At 42.1% G+C, this 21,000-nt stretch overlaps 2 protein-coding genes across 4 annotated transcripts; both read right to left on the bottom strand.

The window, feature by feature from the left end:
- On the bottom strand, positions 1 to 14,555 carry ctbp1 (C-terminal binding protein 1). Of its 3 annotated transcripts, none has more exons than XM_023277614.3 (11): positions 14,459 to 14,555; positions 13,292 to 13,340; positions 12,430 to 12,574; positions 7,838 to 7,992; positions 7,398 to 7,542; positions 7,079 to 7,285; positions 6,628 to 6,842; positions 5,778 to 5,908; positions 5,544 to 5,671; positions 3,907 to 4,024; positions 1 to 3,748 (listed from the first exon to the last, which is right to left on the bottom strand). In XM_023277614.3, exons 3-11 carry the CDS (start codon positions 12,488 to 12,490, stop codon positions 3,565 to 3,567), a joined length of 1,344 nt encoding a protein of 447 aa, XP_023133382.1. In that variant the 5' UTR covers positions 12,491 to 12,574; positions 13,292 to 13,340; positions 14,459 to 14,555; the 3' UTR covers positions 1 to 3,564. The 3 variants fall into 3 exon arrangements, with proteins under 3 accessions (XP_023133382.1, XP_023133383.1, XP_035807468.1); XM_023277615.3 differs by having other exon boundaries at positions 12,430 to 12,594; positions 14,459 to 14,544; XM_035951575.2 differs by lacking the exons at positions 12,430 to 12,574; positions 13,292 to 13,340; positions 14,459 to 14,555 and adding an exon at positions 9,958 to 10,111.
- A 460-nt stretch (positions 14,556 to 15,015) lies between these two features.
- LOC111573455 (protein FAM53C-like) lies at positions 15,016 to 20,913 on the bottom strand. The gene is made up of 5 exons (XM_023277623.3): positions 20,661 to 20,913; positions 18,379 to 18,627; positions 18,211 to 18,271; positions 17,301 to 18,133; positions 15,016 to 16,556 (listed from the first exon to the last, which is right to left on the bottom strand). The coding sequence occupies exons 2-5, from the start codon at positions 18,460 to 18,462 to the stop codon at positions 16,308 to 16,310; spliced, it is 1,227 nt and encodes a 408-aa protein (XP_023133391.1). The 5' UTR covers positions 18,463 to 18,627; positions 20,661 to 20,913; the 3' UTR covers positions 15,016 to 16,307.
- Positions 20,914 to 21,000: the final 87 nt, after the last annotated feature.

Genomic DNA, 21,000 nt, shown 5'->3' with positions numbered 1-21,000 from the left:
TAATTTTTAAGATTTTATTAAAATACGGTGTGGAGTTTACCATTGGAAGTTACCATCACAAACATGATTGTTTCTAATAAAAAAGTAAACAAAACAAAAATAAAGCTTAAGAGCCTAGTTACAGGAGTTTTTTTTCATTGTTTTTTTTGTTTGTTTCTGCAGTCTGGTGAAAGAAAATAAAATCAATTCACAATGAGTGTGAGTGGAAAAAACAATGTTCACATGTTGTAAAAATACATTTCCCAATTTTAACATTACACGCAGTCACTTTCAAACATTCATTCATTCATTCCTTGTTAGATGGTTAAATGTCAGTGCCAAAAGAAAGAAAAACAGAAAAAAAAGAAGTTCAGACCTGTGCACAAACGAGGGGAACAAGGGGAGAGCGGTTTCTAGAAACGCAGGAGGCTGTTCTACATTCTGAAGGCGGAAAACTCGGGATGAGGGACACGAAACAGAGAGCGACTGCTGGAGGATATGTGTGCATTTGAACCCTGAGAGAGAAAACGTGACCAACTCTCACCGTTATTTTCTGCTTTTGTCGACAGACCACACCAGTTTCCGCTATGCCCTCCCCCTACCAGCCACTCTGAAGCTCTAGCGGAGCTGTGAAAGATGCCCAAAGAGCCCCAGAAGTGGTCACGGTGGTGGGGCAAGTCTCACACCCAAGAGTGAAATATCAGCTGTTGCATTGTGAGCATGCACACTGTGCTTATCCGATAGCCACATATACACTGCCGGGCTGACTTGAACTATTAAAAACTAGAAAACAAAACAAAAAAATAACATTGTTAATGCACAGTAAGAATTCACACTGGATTTATGTGATCGCAGAATGAGCTAAAAGTGTTCACACAAGGCTAAATGTGGTTCATAACTGAAAAAGAAACGCAAGGTGCAGTAAGTTTAGGCCTGTCGGGGTGTGAGGAGCTTTTTGCGGAGCGGCCTTGATCGCGGCCCGTTCTTTCTGGCTGGGTGTGTCTCCTGACTTCACCTGCTGTGGTCAACTGTATTAAGGCAGTGAGTGGTTCCATGGCGACTTTCTATAACAGCTACTGTTACGGGGAGAGAATAAGTAAGGCCCACAGGATATCAGTTGGAAAAAGCAAAAGTGGGATAAGACAAATTTTAAAATAGGGGATAGGGATCTCTTGTTTTCTCTGAAATGTTTCAGTACAACATGTAGAACACAGACAGCATATCCATAAAAATGAAATCCTACAATAAAACAGAATGGTTTCATAACAGTGCACTGCTGAACTGAAAAATATATATAATCATCATCATCAACAGCAAAATTTAAGATTACTATTATGCTCATAATCCGAACTATGGGGGTTATTTTTTAAAAATATATACTCATCACATGACAGAGGAGCCTACCATTTCAGGACACAGACATGCTCCATGTCTCTCATAGACTCTGAGGGGAAAACTGTACATCACTGGAAACTGACCACGACAAAAATGGCAACTTGGGTTGAAAACACTGGGGGGGGGGGATAGGGTAAGGGAGGGGGGCAATAGTATTTCCCCTTAAAAATTTCCTCACATGCACTATAGAGCAGCTTGACAAAGAAGGGGGATCAAATGAAAAACAAAACAGCATCTACAACTACTGTTCTAGTAAAAGAAAACTAGCAGACCACGAATACCGCCTTTCGTTTTTTCGTTTTTCATTAGCCAGTAAGATTGAGGTCGAAACACATCAACTACAGTCTGAAGTCTAAGCATGGGAAAGCTGAATTGTGCTGAATTTTCCACAATGATGAAACAAACGGTAAAGGGAAAAAAAAAGATTGAAGCCTGAGTATTCAGTGACCTTATCGAACCTACAAAGATTTTGTCAAATTATTTCCCAGGGAATTTTTTTTTTTATTGTGTCATTACTGCTACAATTTCACAACCCTTCTAGTAAAGAATAGTAAAGACATATCTAGAAAATCTGTACAAAAAATAAAAGGGTATGCACGGTACATTCAATATCTGTTACTGAGGTACTAGAAAGGTGTTCCGTTGACACCAGGGCAACAGCGTTTAAGAGTTACTCCTAGGGACTATTCCTTTGGAATGACAACAGCTTGTTATCATAACAGGGTGAGGGAACGTACATACACCCACACACTCATGTACATACACTCACACACTCACACACCACTGTCAGTAACAAAAAGCCAGCATGCAAAAACACTGTCCCCTTGCTCCTACAGGGAATCTAATCTCTACTGTCCCCTCATGCTTGAAGGAGTTGTTGGATGCAAACTGGTTCATGAGCAGATGTGTCAGGTGGGCCATGACAGTGGGAGAAGAGTCGGGGGTGGGTGGGTCGGTTGCAGGGTGGTGGTTGGGTGTGGCGAGATCTTATCAAACAATAAGGCTGTAGTCGATCCCTGGTCACCCCTGCTGTGTTTTGAATGTATGTTGGCAGTGTGTGATCACTTTTGTCGTCACTAAAGCTAACCTGAAAGTTCCAGGTGGCAGGCTGAAACTGTCCTTTTGCAGAACTGAAATGAACTGCAGGCGACTCTCTTGGCTCTCAGCAGCCAGACGGCGCCCTCTGCTGGCGAGGCCTCTGTGGGCTCCGTAAGCACATGACCTCATACGCTGCACTCTGGCTTCTGGCAGGAGATAAAAATTCATACCAAGACGCTCTCTGATATGATGCTCCTAAGCTGTCATCTCATGAGAAAATAATCCATGAGGGGGCAAAGCATGTGTAAATACAGGGATGGCTGACAATTTGACAAAGAACATTGGGCATCACTCTCAAAAGCATAAGTATTGGCTGAGAAGATAAAACATTGACAGTCCTAGACTTCCACACTGACTGCATTTTGGATTCCTCTGTTGAACGAGCTGACGACAGTGCCAGGGAGAGATAAGGGGGAAAAGTGGGCTAAGGGGTGGCTAGATGCTCGGGGGGGAGGACAGGATGTACTGTTTGTGATTCTGTCTGGTTTACTTCAGTACACACTTTCCCTTCATCATAAGAAGCATGGAGGGGGTGAGGAAAAACAAAACAAAAAGAAGAATAAGAGAGCAGTAACATGAGCCATTAATGTACAAAGTGGGGCTTCAACCCTTCTGCCTCTGTGCCTCTAGTGGTCAGAACCAAAGGAGGACTGCAGGAGGCGGTAGACTGTAAAGCCTCATGTCAGAAATGCTTTTTTTTTTTTTTTTTTTAAACAAACAAATAAACATTAACACCTAGAACCACAACAGATTAACTTTCCATTAAAACAACAGCCAACTAAGGAAATAAACCAATCCAATCATTGAATCCTTGAGAACACAGTTATTGCTGACATAGTTGGGGGAGTGGGTGGTGTGTGAGATGAGGATGGTGGAGGATGTGTGTGTTCTGAGGGGTGGTAGGAGGGATGGGGCTAACTGTGGATAGGTCACTCTTGGGCTGGTTATGTGATCTGAGAAAAGACTGCAGATCCACATCAGGTCAAACTGATGCTGCCGATGTATTGGAGGGTCGGGTTGTGTCTGATCCTGGGAGGTGGGGGTTGGTTTCCAGAGATGACGGAATGTGCTGGCGGCGGCAGAGGGGGGGTGCTATTGGTCGGAGGGGATGTCTCTGTCGGCTTCGGCCTTAGTAGGCTGCCCCGGGGATGGGGCGTGAGGAGGGTGGGAGACCGGGGCGATGCCATGTGCCAAGGTTCCTGAAACCAGACTTTCAACGCCTGCACCAGCTCCTGGGAGACCCCCTGTCGCAACATTGATCAGACCTGGAGGAAATCTGAAACACACAAAACACAGCAGCAGATGTTCTTATGAGATCAGTAAAAAAATAAAAACATTTTTAACAAAATCTCTTACAGATCCATATTCAGCCTCATAACAAAGCCTGATGTGCAATCCCTGTCAATTCTCGTCTTCTACATCAACTCGTCTCACCTGTAGGTGGCTCCATTAAGTTCTGGGTGAACAGTAGCTGCCTCCATGCTGGGCCACTGAGAGGCTGCCATCAGATACTCCTTATTAACACAGTTCTTCAGACTGTCGGGAATACGCCCTAGAGCAGAAAAAACCGACCATTAATACTACATCAAGGTTGAGACTGGGGGTGTTAATAACGGATCAACTGCAGTTAATAATTGAATTGATAAAAAAAAAGATATAAACTGATAAGGCAGTAGACGATGGCTGTGAAGTTTAAATAAGATGCTTGCTGTGGACCGCTTTTTAGGGTCTATAAAACAATCACACCTGTCACCGTCTAACTGCCGACTGTGGCAGTCATGCTCATGAACTCTGCAGAGTGAAGTTGTAAAAAAGGTGCCACACAGCTGTCCTGTTTAGCTAATAGAGACTCATGCTATCGCTAAGCTAGGCTTTTCAAATGGTAACATAGAAATGTAAATGTCTAAATCAAAATTATTAAGTAAGTTGTTTTGTGATTGCTATTTCTTTTGTGTTTAATTTTTGATTGTTGTGGACTAGTGAGATGGATTTTGGTGTCTGTGCGACCAAGAGCACTGGGTGAGTTTAGCTAGCAATAGGCCACCATGACAGAGCCTTCAGTCGCGGTTAATGGGTTTCAGCTGTAGTTCTTGTACAGCGACTGGACTCAGGGTTACTATGGGATGTTACTGTATCTGTATAGCACGTGTAATATGGGGAATGCACTCACAAACTGAAATCTCAGTGTTCCTTACAAGCAGGATCACCACAATTTTCTGCTGGGCCAAATTTCAAAAAGCAGTTGCAAATTAAGTAAAAAATGATGTAGAAAATGTTGCATAATTTGCAAATCAAATAACTGTGGGTTTACTACGGGTTTCTAATGTACCTAAGCTGATTTTGCAGCAAACATAAATGCAAAAGAACGGTTTTATCAGTACATGGAAAAGACGTCTACTGTATTTCTGACATTTTAACAATTAATTGCTCACTGATTGTTAATGTGACCAGCTACTGAATAAGGAAATTGTTTAATATTTTTTTGGATCACTGCATCAATTTCTGGTTGAATGTTATTTGCAAAGAGAAACACACAAACCAAAGCACCTACATTATGTTGGCAGAGAATTTATTACCCTGATTTGTTGAAGTGCACGTTATTTTTACAGCTTTGTTTGAGCATCCTCATCACTGCTCTTAAATAGTGTAGTTTGAATGCTACTTATTTCTAGAAACTTCTACAATTAGAAAGGACTATTTAAAGATTGGGACATGAGCATTTAGAAAGTATGTTGGTCAGATGCATGGACCATAACTGTCAAAGATCTTGAAGTTTAGTAAGGATCTTGGCAGCTTGTCCGATAAAACAAGCAATTTGATTACATCATGTTGATCTCTAAGATAATGGAGATTTTTCACAAGTTACAACAAATCAAATAGCAAGTCAACTGACAAACCATACAAAACTTGGATTTTGAACTGTAGAGCAGTTACAGTATATGGTGTAATCAGCTATGTGATATATGGGATCAGTAACCTGTGAAACTGCTTTATGAACACACTTAATTCTGTGATTCCTCTGGCCAACAAAAAAAAATGACCTGCTATGCTCAAAAGTGTAAGTTTCTTACCAGTGATGGCCCGACGCACTTCCCTGGCTGCCTCCTCGCGAGCCTCAATGGAGGCCTGCTCACTGTACCAAGATGTGTGCGGGGTACAGATCAGGTTCGGGGCGTCCTTCAGAGGGCCTGTCGAAAAACTGTGAAGAACGGGGGTAAAGTTGTGAGAGAGGAGTTATGAGACTGTTCACCATGCACATCTATCGGTGGACATGGGCCTGCTCATCCGTGGAGTATCATAGTTACCTGAAGGGTTCTGTCTCATGGACGTCCAGGGCGGCCCCTCGTATCCGGCCCTCCTTTAGGGCCTGAGCCAGTGCTTTCTCATCGACCAGACCGCCTCTTGACGTGTTCACCAGGAAGGCTCCTTGACGCATCTGTGTCACAGTATCAGTGACGATATGATTAAATATTGTGGAATGGACCTTGCCAGAGGAAAAAAACTTCTGAAACTTCTGTCATAATTTGGCACAAATATATTCTATTTCTGCTCTTCCAGTCTATAATACAGAGAGTCAGAAAACGTGAGCAGTGTTCGTTCAGGCCAAGTTTTCCCAACTGTTGCACTCAAACACAGTTCAGCAAATGTTTGAAATATCTGGATTTTAGGCTGCATAACAAATAGAATTTCTATTCATGCTAGAAGTGTTGGAGCTTCTTCCTATTATTGTAGAATACCAACCAGCTGGTTAGAGACTTCAGACTTAACAGGCTGAAGAACAAAGTTCTTCATTTTTCATTTTGTTAATAAATAGGGATGTGCTAACATTATGAAAAAGCTAATGATATAAAGCAGCAATTTACATTATTTCCAATATCAATTCTATACTAAATAAATTTAAACTGTATTTTTCCTTACACACACAAAAAAATTCCAAACAATGTGGAAATGATTAAAAAAATCCAGATTAAATTAAAAAAAAACAAAAATAAATCCAAACCCACTGCATGACAACCAAGACAACACAAGTACATCTTAATTAGATCCTGCCTACTTTAAATACTCCAAAATAACGCAAGAATGGAAAAATAGCTACCAACGAACAAAATAGTCAAAACAAGCTATTTTATGCGCATTCAGCGTGCATCCACCCACCTGTTTGATGGTGAAGTCATTAATGAGGTGGTGGTTGTGCTCGTTGAGACTGCAGTGCAGGGAAACGCAGTCCGAGTGGATGAGCAGGTCCTGCAGGGTGGCCATTCGCTGCAGGCCTAGTGAGCGCTCCACACCATCAGGCAGGTATGGGTCATAAAAGATCACACCAAAACCAAAGGCCTTGGCCCGCAGAGCCACCGCTTGACCAACACGCCCTGGATGGAGATTGCAGGGTTAAACAGCCACCATGGTGACAGGCAGGAAGTAAAATTGTCCAAGCTGTTCAGCTGAACAGCTTGGACAATAACTATTAAGTGTTATCTACCATTTTACTAAAAACACATTAAACAGATCATCTAATGTGGAATTAGAAGCCAAATACAATCTTAGATTAAAATAACTATGTGAATGCCTGATAGTCTAGTCAGCCTTATCCATGCTCTTCACTCACCTAGACCAATAATGCCCAATGTCTCACCCCGGATACGAGCTGCACCACCAGCCACCTCCCTGATCTGCTCCACACTGGAGGCGCGGGTCCCCTCCCTTAGAGCTTGGTGCATCCAGGTGACTCGCCTGTACAGGTTGAGAATCAGACATAGCGAAGTGTCGGCCGTCTCCTCCACCGAGGCCGCTGGCACATTACAGACAGCAATGCCTGAAAGACCGGTGGAAAGTAGGAAAGAAATATTAACCACTCTGTGTGGTATTCTACTATTCATGTTAGTTTGTGTGACTCTGAAAATATGTTACAAGTTTTAACTCCTCACCGAGCTCAGCAGCTGCTTTGATGTCAACATTGTCAAAGCCGGAGCCAATCCTGACAATTACTCGTAGGCCTTTGAACTTTTCCAAGTCATCTCTGGATAGAGTGATAGTGTGGTATAGCAGAGCAGCCACCGCCTCATTTAGCACCTGCAGAAGAAAAACTCATTTTAAATAAAGTGACTATCTGAAACTTAACCTGCACTTAACATTGAAGTATTACACCACTTCAAGAGTTGTATAGTAATTTAATTCAAAATGGTAGGCTGGGGTGGAAACAGTACTGAAATTAGTTGTTTTATAAAATGCCAAGCCCTAATTAAAAAAAATGGGGCTGGCAGCATATTTTTAATCCAGTGCAGACATTAAGTTCTTCCATCAGAATAAAATAAGCATGTATGGTCAGCACAGATTGTGGACATGTGTGTGGGCGTGCCTCCCCTACCTTCTCATGAATCTCTTGTGTGGACTGGGCATCGCAGAAAGCCACTGTGGCCACATCTTTGAGGATGGGCATCTCCACAGTGCAGTCGCGGCCATCCAGCAGGGCCACCAGGGGCCGCGGGTGCATCGGCCCATTCAGGATAGGGGGTCTGATACCTAATTCAGAAAGCAACACACATTTGTTAGATATAAATGATGGGCAAAAACACATTAGTAGCATGTGAAGACTTGTTTTGAAAAAGTTTTTTTTTTTTTAAAAACACACGATTTACATCCGTTTCTTTCTGCAGTGACACAATTTGTTGATGACACCTGGCAAACACAGCGACTAACCACTAGCACTTCAGAACCAGTAAAGTTAAGCTAGAGGTCAGTGACTCAACAGTCTGCTTTCCCTCCGTCTGGACTACCCGACGTGGTACAAGTCATCATGCCCTCACAAAATCCCCCTGCACACATGGCTAAACTTCACGGGGCTAAGTGCCACACTCCTTAGACAATAATAACTCAGACTTTTATGACTACCGTTTTCCACCAAATCCACCAGCACCCTAAGGGGATTACCAAGACAATTTTTGTGTGTTTCCACAGAGTGTTTTAATGTCACAAAAGTAATGTGCAATCAAATTTGTGATGAGGTATGGAGTGCATCCACATTTCAGGCCTAAGATCCAGTTCTACGTGTAACCAATATATATTGTCAGGTCTTTATAGATGCATCTCTGTGCTGCTCAGGTCCACAGACACCTCATATGGGGGAGCTTGGACCCTTGTTAATGAATCGGACCCCTCTGGTTAAGTGTTAATTCTGGGAACTTGACCTACCTACTGTATGGGGAGAGGAAACACAACAAGGAGGGGGCTGGGAGTGTAGTGGGAGAGGTGATGGAGTATGGCGGCTGGGGGGGGGGGTCTCTGGGAGGAGGTGCTGGGGGTTCATGAGGGGGTCTGAGTCATGACCTAAATTGTCCTGTCTGGAAGAGTCCCATCTTCCTATTTTTCTGCTTCAGACATGCACAAACATACTCGCACACCTTGGTGGCAAACATCTGCACAATTGGACCATCTGCACTGTGGCCATTTACAATTCTTCCAACAAAAGAAGGCATCGCACGTCAAAAACAAAGACATGTCTGAAATCACTGCAACAAGAGTAGATTAATAAAACGCTTTTTAAAATCGGTCCCTGTCTCGCATTTCTTCTCAGCAGAATTGGACTGACTCCACATATACACAAGCACACACTATCTCATCCATGCTGGGTGACAGGTGTGTCTGTGTGTGTGCGTCCCGCGGTGGGGGAGTGTGTCTAGCTGGAACATTTACTTGGACAGAGGGCAGGACGTAATGGTGAGACTGCTGAGGAGGAAAGGGAGCCGGTAGCTGAGGGTGGAAAACAAATATTTGTGAACACTTCCTCTGACGTCTGAGCATTTCCCAACGCAAGGATAAAATGCACACGGGGGCAAAAACGAAAGAAAGACATTTAAATATAGCCTGCTGCCTTTATACAACATACTATACGATGCACTCCATTCAGCAGTGGGATTCAAATTCGTTACAAATGGCTGAAAAATGCCATCATGCCTCTTGCAACAAGCTGAGAGCACAAAGAGATTCTTACTATGTAGAAAAACCCAAACGGCTTCGTCACAAAGACCCCCTGTGAAAAATATATATCCAAGCAGGCCTACACAGTGAGTAATTTGAGTAAAGGACATTGGAATACCCAAGGCCTACGAAGAGCAAGCATGGCCGCACACACAATACAATTCATTCAGTGATTCATTCATTCTCCCTCCCTCTCCCTTTCTTTGCCCTGGCTCCCTCCTCCCCTCCTCTCTCCCTCTGGCTGTAGTTAGAGTAAGAGGTGAGGGGGGGAGGGGCAGTGAACGATGATAATGCAGCAAGCAGCAGTACTCCACCCAGACACAGCTAGACACACGGTTATTCAGTTCCTTCTTAACGGCTGCGACAACACCAACACGCACTGAACATAAAAGGGAAACTGCAACACGCATAGCTGCACCACACCCAAACCTTAAATCTCCCCCACCACCACAGTTCACAAATTTCAAAAACACATGCCAAAATAGAAAACACATGAGCACTGGGCCTAACCTTGCATTATGAAGTCTGTCAGCCTGTCTTCCTCTCTCCCTCTCCCTCTATCGCTCTTTTTTTTCCTCCCTCTCTCTCTGCCAGCCTGCTCTTGGCTGACTGGATCCCAGCTGTCATCCACGCCCAGACCCTCCCCCATGGCCAGCCTCCAATCACAGGCAGCGCCATTCAGAGCCAGCCAACCAGCACTAACCTCATTAGCATAGCCGAAGCTAAGGCCGAGGGCGGTTTGCGCTGTTGTCGTTTTTTAAAGAGACAGCTGGCCTGTTTCCCTGTAGCTGCGGCCACGACCCTTCACCTTGTCCTCTCCCTCTCACCCGTCTCCAGAGACTCTCCCAGACTGTTCCCTCCATTTTAGTGCACCATTATGTCTGATCTCCATCCTCAACTCTCTACAGCTCCAAACACTGTCCGCTACTAACAACATGCCCTGTGCCATCCCTGACTGCATAGCCTAGCAACGTAAAAAGTTAACTGGTATCCAGTTATCCAAAGTGTAAAATACAGTTCTTGCTGAGCAATTTCACATAAAATACTAACAAACGGTAACCACCTCTGGTCTCAAAGCCAGAGAGAAATGTAAAATTGAGGTCACTACATCAGGGGAAGAACCTAGCAGACAAGTATGGTAATCAGTACGATTTCAATATCCTAAAACAACACAAATAATTTCACAATATTCCAAGAGACCCAAACACATTAATTTTAGTTCAGAGAAGCTGGAATCAGAGAAGTAAGCCTGTTTCTCTTGAAAAATGACTCTGAGGAATTATCAAACTAGTTAGTGGCTCATTTAATACTTGATAATTAATGAATGATTCATTGCAGCGCCAATGGTGGGGAGACTGTCAATATCTACACTACCATTTAAAAGTTTGGGGTCAAAAAAACTGCTTTTCCTTGAATGAAGATAACATTATATTAATTGGAAATACAGTTTAGACATTGGTAATGTGGTAAATGACTATTCTAGCTGGAAATGACTGATTTTTAATGGAATATCTACATAGGATTACAGAGGAACATTTCCAGCAACCATCACTCCTGTGTTCTAATGCTACATTGTGTTAGCTAATGGTGGTGAAAGGCTAATTGATGATTAGAAAACCCTTGTGCAATTATGTTAGCACATGAACAAAAGTGTGAGTTTTTATGCAAAACATGAAATTGCCTGACTGACCCCCAACTTTTGAACAGTAGTGCACAAACTTTTATCAATATTTGATTTTTTTCCCAGTTAAAATATCGTTACCTTCCTAAAATAATGGCCCGAGTCATTTTTTGACAAAAATTATTTTCTTGCCTAAATCATCTCCTCATGATGCTGGCCACCTCGGGTAAAATCGACTACATCCTCAGTTGAACAGATCATGCATTCTACCCCTGTAGTATAGTGGCCTAGGTCAAGGTTCTTTGTGGTGTAGTTCAGTTTTTTGTGTTTTCTGAAAAGCCTGAAAAAATGGCATAGGCCATTATTTTCAGAGGGTGTCAGTGGCCATGTTTACATGAAGTTTTTTAATTCGGAATTATTAATTCGGAATTAACTCATTTGGAATTAAAGTTTTGTGCTTCGCTTTTACCTGGAAATATTAATTCCGAATTAAGGTTCCTTAATTCTGCTTTAACGCTTGGGCGTCGGAAAAGATTCTGATTGGACAGGGAGTGGACGTGACGTATCCCTGTTTACCGGAAGAAAACAAACTCCATTTGCCACGGCATTTCTTTTCCCAACAACATGGAGGAACAACTAATAAGCACACTTTTCACTTTGCTTTTTATTGTCGTTTTGAAACAGCAACTCGACAATGGCGTACTACTTCTGTTGCGTCACTTGAGAAGAAGAAGAGAGATAGAATACCGGAGAAGGGAGGCAGACGACCAAGCTGTGTACGTCGCTACGTCATCGCTACGTGAGGAGCCAAGCATGCGCAGAATGACTGGAATTAACTAAAGCGGAATTAACTGTATACATGAATAGAACGTACACAGGAATTAGTTTATTTGGAATTAACATTGGAAATAACCAGGTAGTTTATTCGTAATTAAGTTTATTCGGAATTAACTTTTTAATTCGGAATTAAGTGTTTACAAGGAGATTTTAAAGCGGAATTAACTTTAATTCCGAATTAAAGAGGAATTAAAGGTCTCATGTAAACGTGGCAAGTATGTAAGATGGACCCCATACCGAGTCCTACATACTAAAAAACAGTTGCAGGCTCCAACTAAAAATGTGGCATGTGGACACAGCAAAAAAAAACAAACTTTTTCATAATCACATAAGGTTAGTACATGTACAATGCACTTTGTGCAAGTCTGAGTGTATAGACAAATTTGATTTTTAACACTTTAAAATAAGAACATATGGCACATACACACAGTCTCATATATATAAATATATATATATATATATATATATATATATATATATATATATATACTTTTACTTTATGTAAAGTATTCATGAACTCTTACCCTCACAAATGCGGTCAAGTCTCTGCCGCTTGACCTGTTTGTGCTTGTCCATCAGAGCCATAGACCAAGTAGTCTTAACCTGGGACAGAGAAGAACAGATCCAAGTGCTAGCGGGGTCCCTTTACTGATGTCCACTTGGTATCACCTGCACACAAACAGAGATTCCTGTCAGAAAAGAAAACACCACTGTTACATGTTTAACATTCTTCTATAACTACTGAGGGGACACGTAATGACAATTTCAAAAAATTAAGAGCTTCAGTAACAATCAACATGACTTCTCATGTTGGTTTTTGGAGATGTCGAACATCTACAAGAACCATAAAGAGAGAGAATTCCTAGAGCGTCAGCAGTAAACGTACAAAGTCTTCAGTGATATTTAAAGACTTCAGGTGTCACTGGCTGCAGATTTCCACAAAATTTTAAATAATTCATACCCTAATAGCTTCAGTAAAAAGGAGTTGGACTTCTCTTCTGTTTTTGAAGACATTTCACCTCTTGGATAAGAGGTGAAACATCTTCAAGAAACAAAAAGAGAAGTCAAATCGCTTTTTATTGAAGTACTTAAGGTGACCATGACTCAGCTGGCTGACAATCTTTACAAACTTTTTTTTTTAAAGGAACACGTGTAAATGCACTTTGAATTTGTGTATGAAAAATCAGCAGTGAGCAAATTCATCTGGCATAAAAATGTAGCATAACAATGTGTAATTTTCAAAACAGGAGCATGAAGACAATGAACTTCAAGGCTGAACAAATATCAATTACAGTTATAGGGGGGAAATCACTACATTCCTCAAATTAGATCCAATAGAAATTATGATGGGGGTTATTTGTACAGTGTCAGACTTCAGACACTCACCTGGAGAACAATGTGTGTTGTGCCAGTCAGGTTGACAACTTAGTTTACACTGAAAACAAAGCACAGGTATACTGACTTTAGATCATGATAGCTATGCAGATGGCTTGTAAAGAAAACAACAAAACCATGTTAATAAATTCGAAATTAGCAGAACTGCATACACTGCAGCTAACAAAATACTGTCTTATGCACCCTGGTGACAAATATATTTTCATAAACGTAGTATGTTCTCGTGACTCTTATAAACGGCTCATACCGGCTTATCGTCTTCACCTCCCTTTAACAGGTTGGGTCTCCTCACCATAGTCCTAACTTTCTGGTCAACTTTTGTTTGGCTCGCAAGAATACCAATACTTACACACCGTATAAAAACCTACTCCACCGCTAACAAAAGCACTAATATGAGTTGAACAACCTCAACGATAACTTAATGGGGGAAATATCAATAGCAAAGCAGGCGATCGTCAACAGCCAAGTTACCGTTAACTAACTAGCTTGCGATGCTAGCTAGCCCGTTTCTACTCTATCCAATATCACCGGGGCACTTGTAATGAATGGTGGATAATAATGATCGAATCTATGCGAGAACTGCAAATATTTAGCTCGTGTATTTGACAGCTTTAATAGCATTACTTTGCCCACTCTGAGCTAGTTCAGCTAACATTAACTTCTGAGCCGCCATCCGAGCTAATGCTAACTAAAGGCATAGCACGGTAGCTAGCTACCCGAAGGTGGCTAGCTAACACAAACACAAACATTTGAGGACTATAAGTAGCTAACATTTGAATGGAAACTAGAAATTCTTGCCAAACCCCGAAGACATACACAATTCAGCGTAATATGGCTATCTGGAATTTGAGAAGTGTGTTAACTTAACCCATTTCCATAACTACATGTATGAGCCGTTTGCAGCAATGCTAACGTTAGCGTAGCCAGCGCCGTTAACTAGCGTGCCGCTGAGTGTGTGGGTACGATGCGAGCGGAGGGGGAGCCCATTTCGTCCAATTTGTTATCAGCGAGTGGCGCTACCATGTGAAATATCTGACCCAGAAGCTGAAAAAATATATTAATTCTACTTGGAAGCGTGAATCGTACACATTATTGAATCCATCCAGATCAAATTTGTACACAATGAACGAATCTTGCAAATAAATGACCAGTATTTACCCCGAATAAACTCTTTGAGGAGTGCTGAGACAGTGTGCGTGCGTCGCTAGTGTTCCCTCTCTCCCGATCGCCATGAAATTAGACAAAAGAGGAAGTGGCTTGTTGATGGGGGGGTCAGACAGTCGTGAAAAAGCATCCGTGGACTGGAAGGAGCGCCCTCACCTTCCACGGCGGAACGACTAAGACGTGTAAGACTCCTCCGTGCAACAAGTCTGCTCACACAATTATCAAAACTTTTCTTGTGAACCACTGTTAAATGTTTTTAAAAGATCCACACATTAATTCGCAGTTGTATCACGGTTACAGGTAGCCGTAACAAAGTTTTTGCAAAACCTGTGTTTTCTTCCCCAAATCAAAAAATCCAAATGTATGTGCCGTGCAGAAATGCCTAGTGTTTGAAAAGTCTCAATGGACTAAACACTGAATATTTATGCATCATCAAAATTATATTGAAATCTGCCACTAGGTGTCACAATAATCTAATAATCTCCTGCCCCCTGACTTGCTCTTACAGCTGTCTACAGGCAGGAGAAATAATTTAAAAAGGAAAGACGATACACTTTAGGAAAAAAAACTCTTTATTAAATTTTATTTGTACATAAATTGTGCAACAAGTATATTTCCATCTGAAAACATGAAAAATCATTTCTAAAAGGCCACCAAATAATCTGCATCACTACCACCTTTGTCACATACACTCAGAATTGGCTGGACGTGTGTTTTCACGCTAACCACCGTACAGTACATTGCATTGTGCCCTGTGGAGTCCAGCTGCAGCACTGACTCAGTTATTCAGTTGACCATTATGTGCCACACGTTCAAAAATATCTGAATCATTGCAAATGGAGATTGCAAAATGTCTGGCTGTGAAAAGAAGACCAGAGCACCAAGAACTCTGTATTTCAAGCTTAAGGCATGGTCAGTTAACAGTATAATTATTATTACTGCTCACAAGGTGTGGTAATGTCCAAGCAATTACAGAAATGCCAAAAAGAAAGGAGAAATGAACTGAAATGGGGGCTATCTAATTTTTTTTGCCATTACAAGAAAAGGTTCCCTTTGACAATCAAGACTTATTCCAGAGAGACAAGCTAAAATCAGCATTAAAAATTAAGATGCATCTTTAGAGTCTATGATGTTAAGACGTGCAAAGAGTCCTGGAATGTATACCTACTACTGTTATACCTACAGGAGAGCACTGGCATATGGATTCTTATGCAGTTTGGCCTGCTCCAGTAATATTTTGAGCTACACATGGCAAGATTACATGTACCCTTAACAGCTTCCATTTAATCAAGTCCAAATTTGAGACCCAAATCCAAAAGTAGACTACTCCAGTATCTGATAGGGCACTGACGAATGCCACCTCAGTCCCATTTAACAATTAGCTTTTAGTGCACTTCATGTGAAATAATTTGAGAAAATATGAGGAACATTTTGCTTACTCTGGTATATAGTGTTCTTTAATAAGGATATGTAAGAATATCAAGATGCATACCAATGGCGAATGGTAATTAAGACTTGTATTAATATCAAATATTAGTCAAAATTCTGTGTGCATGAAAGCTTGCTTATTTGCTCATGCACATTTCCCTATGGAGTGCTGAACAGGCAGGCACTGACATTTTTGTGACATGTTGAATAGTGAATTAGTTCAATTGCAACAATCATAGCATTGTAATTTGATATTAGCTCCTACTTGCTTGGTTCTTAATTATAAACTCTGGCCATATGCCTTAGGAGGGCAGCAGGTTCCCAAGGACTCTGCCAGAAGGGCGCACAAAGCCTACAGGTGTGCTTAACATGGTTATGAATGTGGTCATCACACACTAGGTGTACCAAGGAGTGGTCAGTTTTCTTCTATAAGATTCAAGTCCAATTCTGTGCAGTCTCTTTCAAAAACAATCTTTTGTCCTCCATCTTTTACAGTCCTTTTTCTTTCCTCTTCTTCCTCCTCTTCTTCACTTTCACTTAGTGGCCCGATGCTGGCTCGTCCCAGGAACTCAGCTGGAGAGAAGGCCGAGCGCTGATCTGTCTGGAAAGACAGTGGAACGATGCAGTCTCCTGGTCCACACACAAGGCTCTCGCGATTACCAATCTACACAAGAAAAAGACATGTCATGATTTTCATGTGGTAATATTATTGTTTAGTATGAGGCAATAAACACCCTCCTAAAATGAACTCATTCTTAATCAATTAATTATTGACTTCATACAGCACTAGCGCAAAATATGGGGGGTGCAATGGTGACATAACTATCAATAGCAGGAAGTCTGCACAAATGGCACTACCTGCTTCTTGGCTAAGTATAGAGAAACTCATAGCAGAGTTAATGGGCTTGGCTGATGTCCCATTACATGTTGATACATAACAGACCGACTATTGGACCAGGAGTCACAGTAAGCCAGTATGCTGTAATTTCTAGCTACCCAACTTTGAGCAGTGGTTTGTCATTGTTATGTATCATTAAAGCAAAATAAGTAATGAGGTAATGAATAATGACTTATTAAAGCAAAATAAGTAATGAGGTAAATATTAAAAGTGCCCCCCAGATAGAAAAGTCTTAATTTAAGGATTTTGCCTGGAGAGTATCAGGTCATGTAATTTTTCATTTATTAAGCACACACAACCTGGAGCCTTATTATGAATAGGTATAACCCTGGCAGGAATCTGTGTTCACTAGGAAGCATCATAGCCAGTTTTGTGTAAAAATGGGAACTTGTATAAGAGGCCTACTACGGCACAATGGAAGGCCACTGATTACTTACGGATACCATTAACTATGGCTACTATGACTCAACATATAGATTCCTTGAATGCCCTTTGGACTACCTGACTCACCTGTGTCATCTTGCTGAAATCTAGGCCTGGCCTGGGGCAGGGGAGAACATCTGGGTCATGACGCCTCTTCAAGCGAGGTTTGCGCATGTCGCAGGGCTGAGAGTGGCATCGTGGCAGTGCAGGGTGCAGGTCACGTCTAGAAGAGGATGGTGTACTGCAGGCTGAAGTGGGAGATGGAGACAGGGCTGGGGGCTCGAGGCCAGAGCAGCCATATGTCAGCGCTGAAGCAGGGGAGGGCTGAGGGGGCAAGGCCACCACAGAGGCATTATGAATATGCACAGGGGAGAGAGAGAAGCGGCGCTGCAACACTGAGTGAGAAATTAGAGGGGCAGGGGAAGAGGAGCAGGAGGAAGGAGCAGCAAAGGAGGCAGAACAAGCTCCTTTCAGTGTATCACATGGGTCCCAGGGGAAGCCCCATGATAAAAGGGAGTCAGATGACAGTGCTAAGCTAAAGAAGGTAGGGCTGGAAGATGAGTGTATGGAGGAAGAGGTGAAGGAGGAACTGGGACCACAAACTGGCAAAGAGCTGGCTCCAGAGCCTGTACTAGATGCTTCTCCAGTATGGCAGCCACGTTTGACTGCGGTCCAAACCTTCGATGCACTGGGATGCCAGGTGGAGCGGCACCGAGACAGATCTTCTGGAACAGAGAGGGAGCGGCAGTGGCGTTTTGAAGGAGGGGGCGGAGGTGAACTTTGGAAAGCCTTGTCTGTGAAGGAAACCTCTGGTCCTTGAAGGGGTTCTCCAGAGCGGGAAGGAGGCCACAGGGAATCAAGTCCACAGGAATCATCAAAAACATTGACTTTGGATGAAGTGTATGCAGCTGAGTTGGTCTCTGAAAATGTCAAAAGATAGACATGAGACAGATTTCCCTTCCAGCTGCAAATGCTGCTCTTAATTCAATTAACTTGCCTTGTGCTGTTTTACAAGCACTCCACGAGACAGTGGGACTGGAGCCCACTGTAGGTAATGACTGTAACAAATACAACTAGAATTAAAAACCAGATCGCAACAAGGTAAATTAATCTAAGAAAAAATTAGCATTTTGGAGTACAGAAATGAATTTGGTATCAGACTCACCACATTGACATTGAATGAGAAAGCCTTGTGATAAGGTTCTTCTAAACTCTGCTTACGGAGCTGCTCTGTGATAAGTGTCACCATAATTGTGGCTACGATCCAGGGAGAGATATGGAGATGAGGAGATTTACTGAGGGCAGCACGAATTTTATTAGTCAGAATCCTGGCGTGGTATGTGGTGTCCCCTCCACACCTCAACCAGCCAGATTGACCAGCTTTTTTCACTATGCCACCAGCATCTTATGCCACCTAGAGGGACAGATGAGAATACAGCCAAAATGAAACGTCAACAATGTCAGTGATTAACTGAAACTGTTACATACATTGCAGAAAACACTTCATTGAACTGTAGCTTAGGAATTGCCAGACATAGCAATCAGCTCCTGGAGAGGAAACTAAAAGCTGTTAATGGAAACCTTACTTTAACATGATATAACTGTTTGGAAAAACTCACAGACAGAGGGAGAAAAAACTGAGTACTGAGGACCAGAGATTTCTGTGAGACTTAGGCTAGAATCTACATGCTGACTTGTTCACGTGAAAAAAGGCAAAAGCAGAAGTTCATGTTCACAAAGGCAGAGAAAGCACACATGGACATAGGGAGACCCAGAACAAAGAAACACTTCACATTCCATTGTGAAAAATGAACAGGACTATTTCTGTTTGGGACTCCCAACATGAACTACTGTTATTTTAAAGAAAATGCATAGTATGTCTCAAGTGAAAACCGGGGCAATACAAAGGCAATCAAGTCAGCAGGGTCCAATAAACTCAAATGACAAGAGTTGTGAGTAGTAAAGAGAATGGAAGGGGGAGGGAGAGACTAAAAGGGAAAGGATGGGGGAAGTGTGTGAAAAATGAATGGGAAAGGGGTTGGAAGCATGCCATAGTATTTTTGCAAGCGGGACAAAAGAAGAGTGACCAGGTCTCAAGGACTTATATTACTGAGGCAAAGCCAAAAGGGCATGATGTGCCCATATAGCAGTAGGCCACAAGACAGTGTGAATCCACTTTAGTGACACACATTCCCGTGCTATTTCCTTTATATGCAAACAGACAGACATACCTTTTAATATCTAATCGTTACTGAATACACCAGCATTTCTGATGATCAACCTGCCATAAAATTGTCTATCTTACACTGAAACTGAAACAGAAAGCTACTACATAAACTCCGTCTGCTGTACTAAAATGTAACATGGCCTTTGAGCCTTTGCTCTGCTCTTTGGGAGTGTGAAGGCTGAAGTACATTTAATGCTGCAATCAAGCCAAATATTAATGTATAAACTGTATAAACTCAAAATGTGTCTCCTAGTCTTGATTAAACCATTTGATGGCATTTAGAGTCCTACTCATTGAAGAATTTAAAAATTTGGTGTTGGCAGTCAGATATGGCCTCCAGGGCCTTCCTCCTTGTGGCAAACATGGTGCTACATTGCTAGCTTAGTTCCACATGCCAAAAGACTACTTACTACTACTTACTACTTAAGGGGCACTGGCTAAACTTCATCCTATGTCAGCAACCACTGTTAAAGCCCCGAACCTCACAAAATTACCAAAAGCATTGCTTCCAACCACCAGCTAATCTTAAACTTTAACGTCACTTTTCAATGTTGTCAGCAAACATCATTGTTACGTTTCTAGAAATCAACTATATGATCTTTGCACAGCGACAGACGAGACGTACATAAAGCATTAATTAACACTATAGGGATTCATTAAACTGTTGTGACATGAGGATGAGGTGATCGTGCAAACCAACAAGTAAGTTTGGGACGGTATTGCGCAGCTTGCCCTTTTCCTAAAAGAAAAAAAAACGTGCATGTGTTTGTCAGCTAAAATCCATAACGTTACCTCAAAAAGTTAGCTGCAGGACAGCTGGTTGTCATTGACGGTAAGGTACTTATTAAAGATAATGCTAGATTTACTGGCTAAATCAGACAGCGACTGTAGCAGGTGAGCAAGGTGGTATGTGGTAAGCTAGCTAAACAACACGATGCAGCCCATGAAGCACCAAGTTATTAGCCGGTTATGTTAGCTAGCTCATAGGATAACAAGTGCACTAACTACAATGACTAGTTTATTACATTCTGTCTTTGCTACGGGTTAACGGCTTGTCATTGCAGTCGCTGGCAGCCACGAACGGTGAGGACAGGGCAACGAAAAGGTGCGTTGATAAATTTCACGGCTGTGCCCGCACGGTGTCTAAATTAGTTGTAGCGATAGCTTGGTCACGCAGTCTGTTTGCAGGCTAGCATGCTACAGCTGTCCTGATGTATTACCTGCATTCGGCGGTTCCTTAGCAACCGAAGCTGCACAGTGAGCGCACCGGGTGGACGGCAGCTGAACGGAGTATTTATAGCCTTTGGACGATACCAATGCAGAGGTGTTTTGAATGTAATTGCCTTAAAAAATGCACTTTGACAAAATGCTGAAATATTTGTGCAGCACGTACCTTTGAAACTACGACGTTCTGGTGTATTTATAATTAAAACCAAATTTGTAGCAACACACTTTAGACTTATTTTGAGCGTCTCTGTCCAACTAACACTCCCAAAGTTAGGCCGTTCGAAATAAAGCGACAGCATAATTAAAAACCTGACAAAACACTGTCGAAGTAAA

Source organism: Amphiprion ocellaris, chromosome 13 (assembly GCF_022539595.1).
Source record: "Amphiprion ocellaris isolate individual 3 ecotype Okinawa chromosome 13, ASM2253959v1, whole genome shotgun sequence".
NCBI classification, from domain to species: Eukaryota; Metazoa; Chordata; class Actinopteri; family Pomacentridae; genus Amphiprion; species Amphiprion ocellaris.
The sequence above is the reverse complement of the archived record's forward strand: the minus strand, read 5'-3'. Positions and strand labels throughout refer to the sequence as shown.

Excerpts from the sequence above, each read along its gene's own strand:
- ctbp1 (XM_035951575.2), bottom strand. The coding sequence starts at position 10,096 with ATGGGGGAGGGTCTGGGCGTGGATGACAGCTGGGATCCAGTCAGCCAA. Across the intron at positions 6,843-7,078 it reads ATTGGGCATTATTGGTCTAG|GGCGTGTTGGTCAAGCGGTG; the intron begins GTGAGTGAAGAG and ends ATCTCCATCCAG. Across the intron at positions 5,909-6,627 it reads ATGACTTCACCATCAAACAG|ATGCGTCAAGGAGCCTTCCT; the intron begins GTGGGTGGATGC and ends ACTGTGACACAG.
- LOC111573455 (XM_023277623.3), bottom strand. The coding sequence starts at position 18,462 with ATGGTGACACTTATCACAGAGCAGCTCCGTAAGCAGAGTTTAGAAGAA. Across the intron at positions 18,134-18,210 it reads TGCTTGTAAAACAGCACAAG|AGACCAACTCAGCTGCATAC; the intron begins GCAAGTTAATTG and ends TGACATTTTCAG. Across the intron at positions 16,557-17,300 it reads ATTTCAGCAAGATGACACAG|ATTGGTAATCGCGAGAGCCT; the intron begins GTGAGTCAGGTA and ends TTTCTTGTGTAG.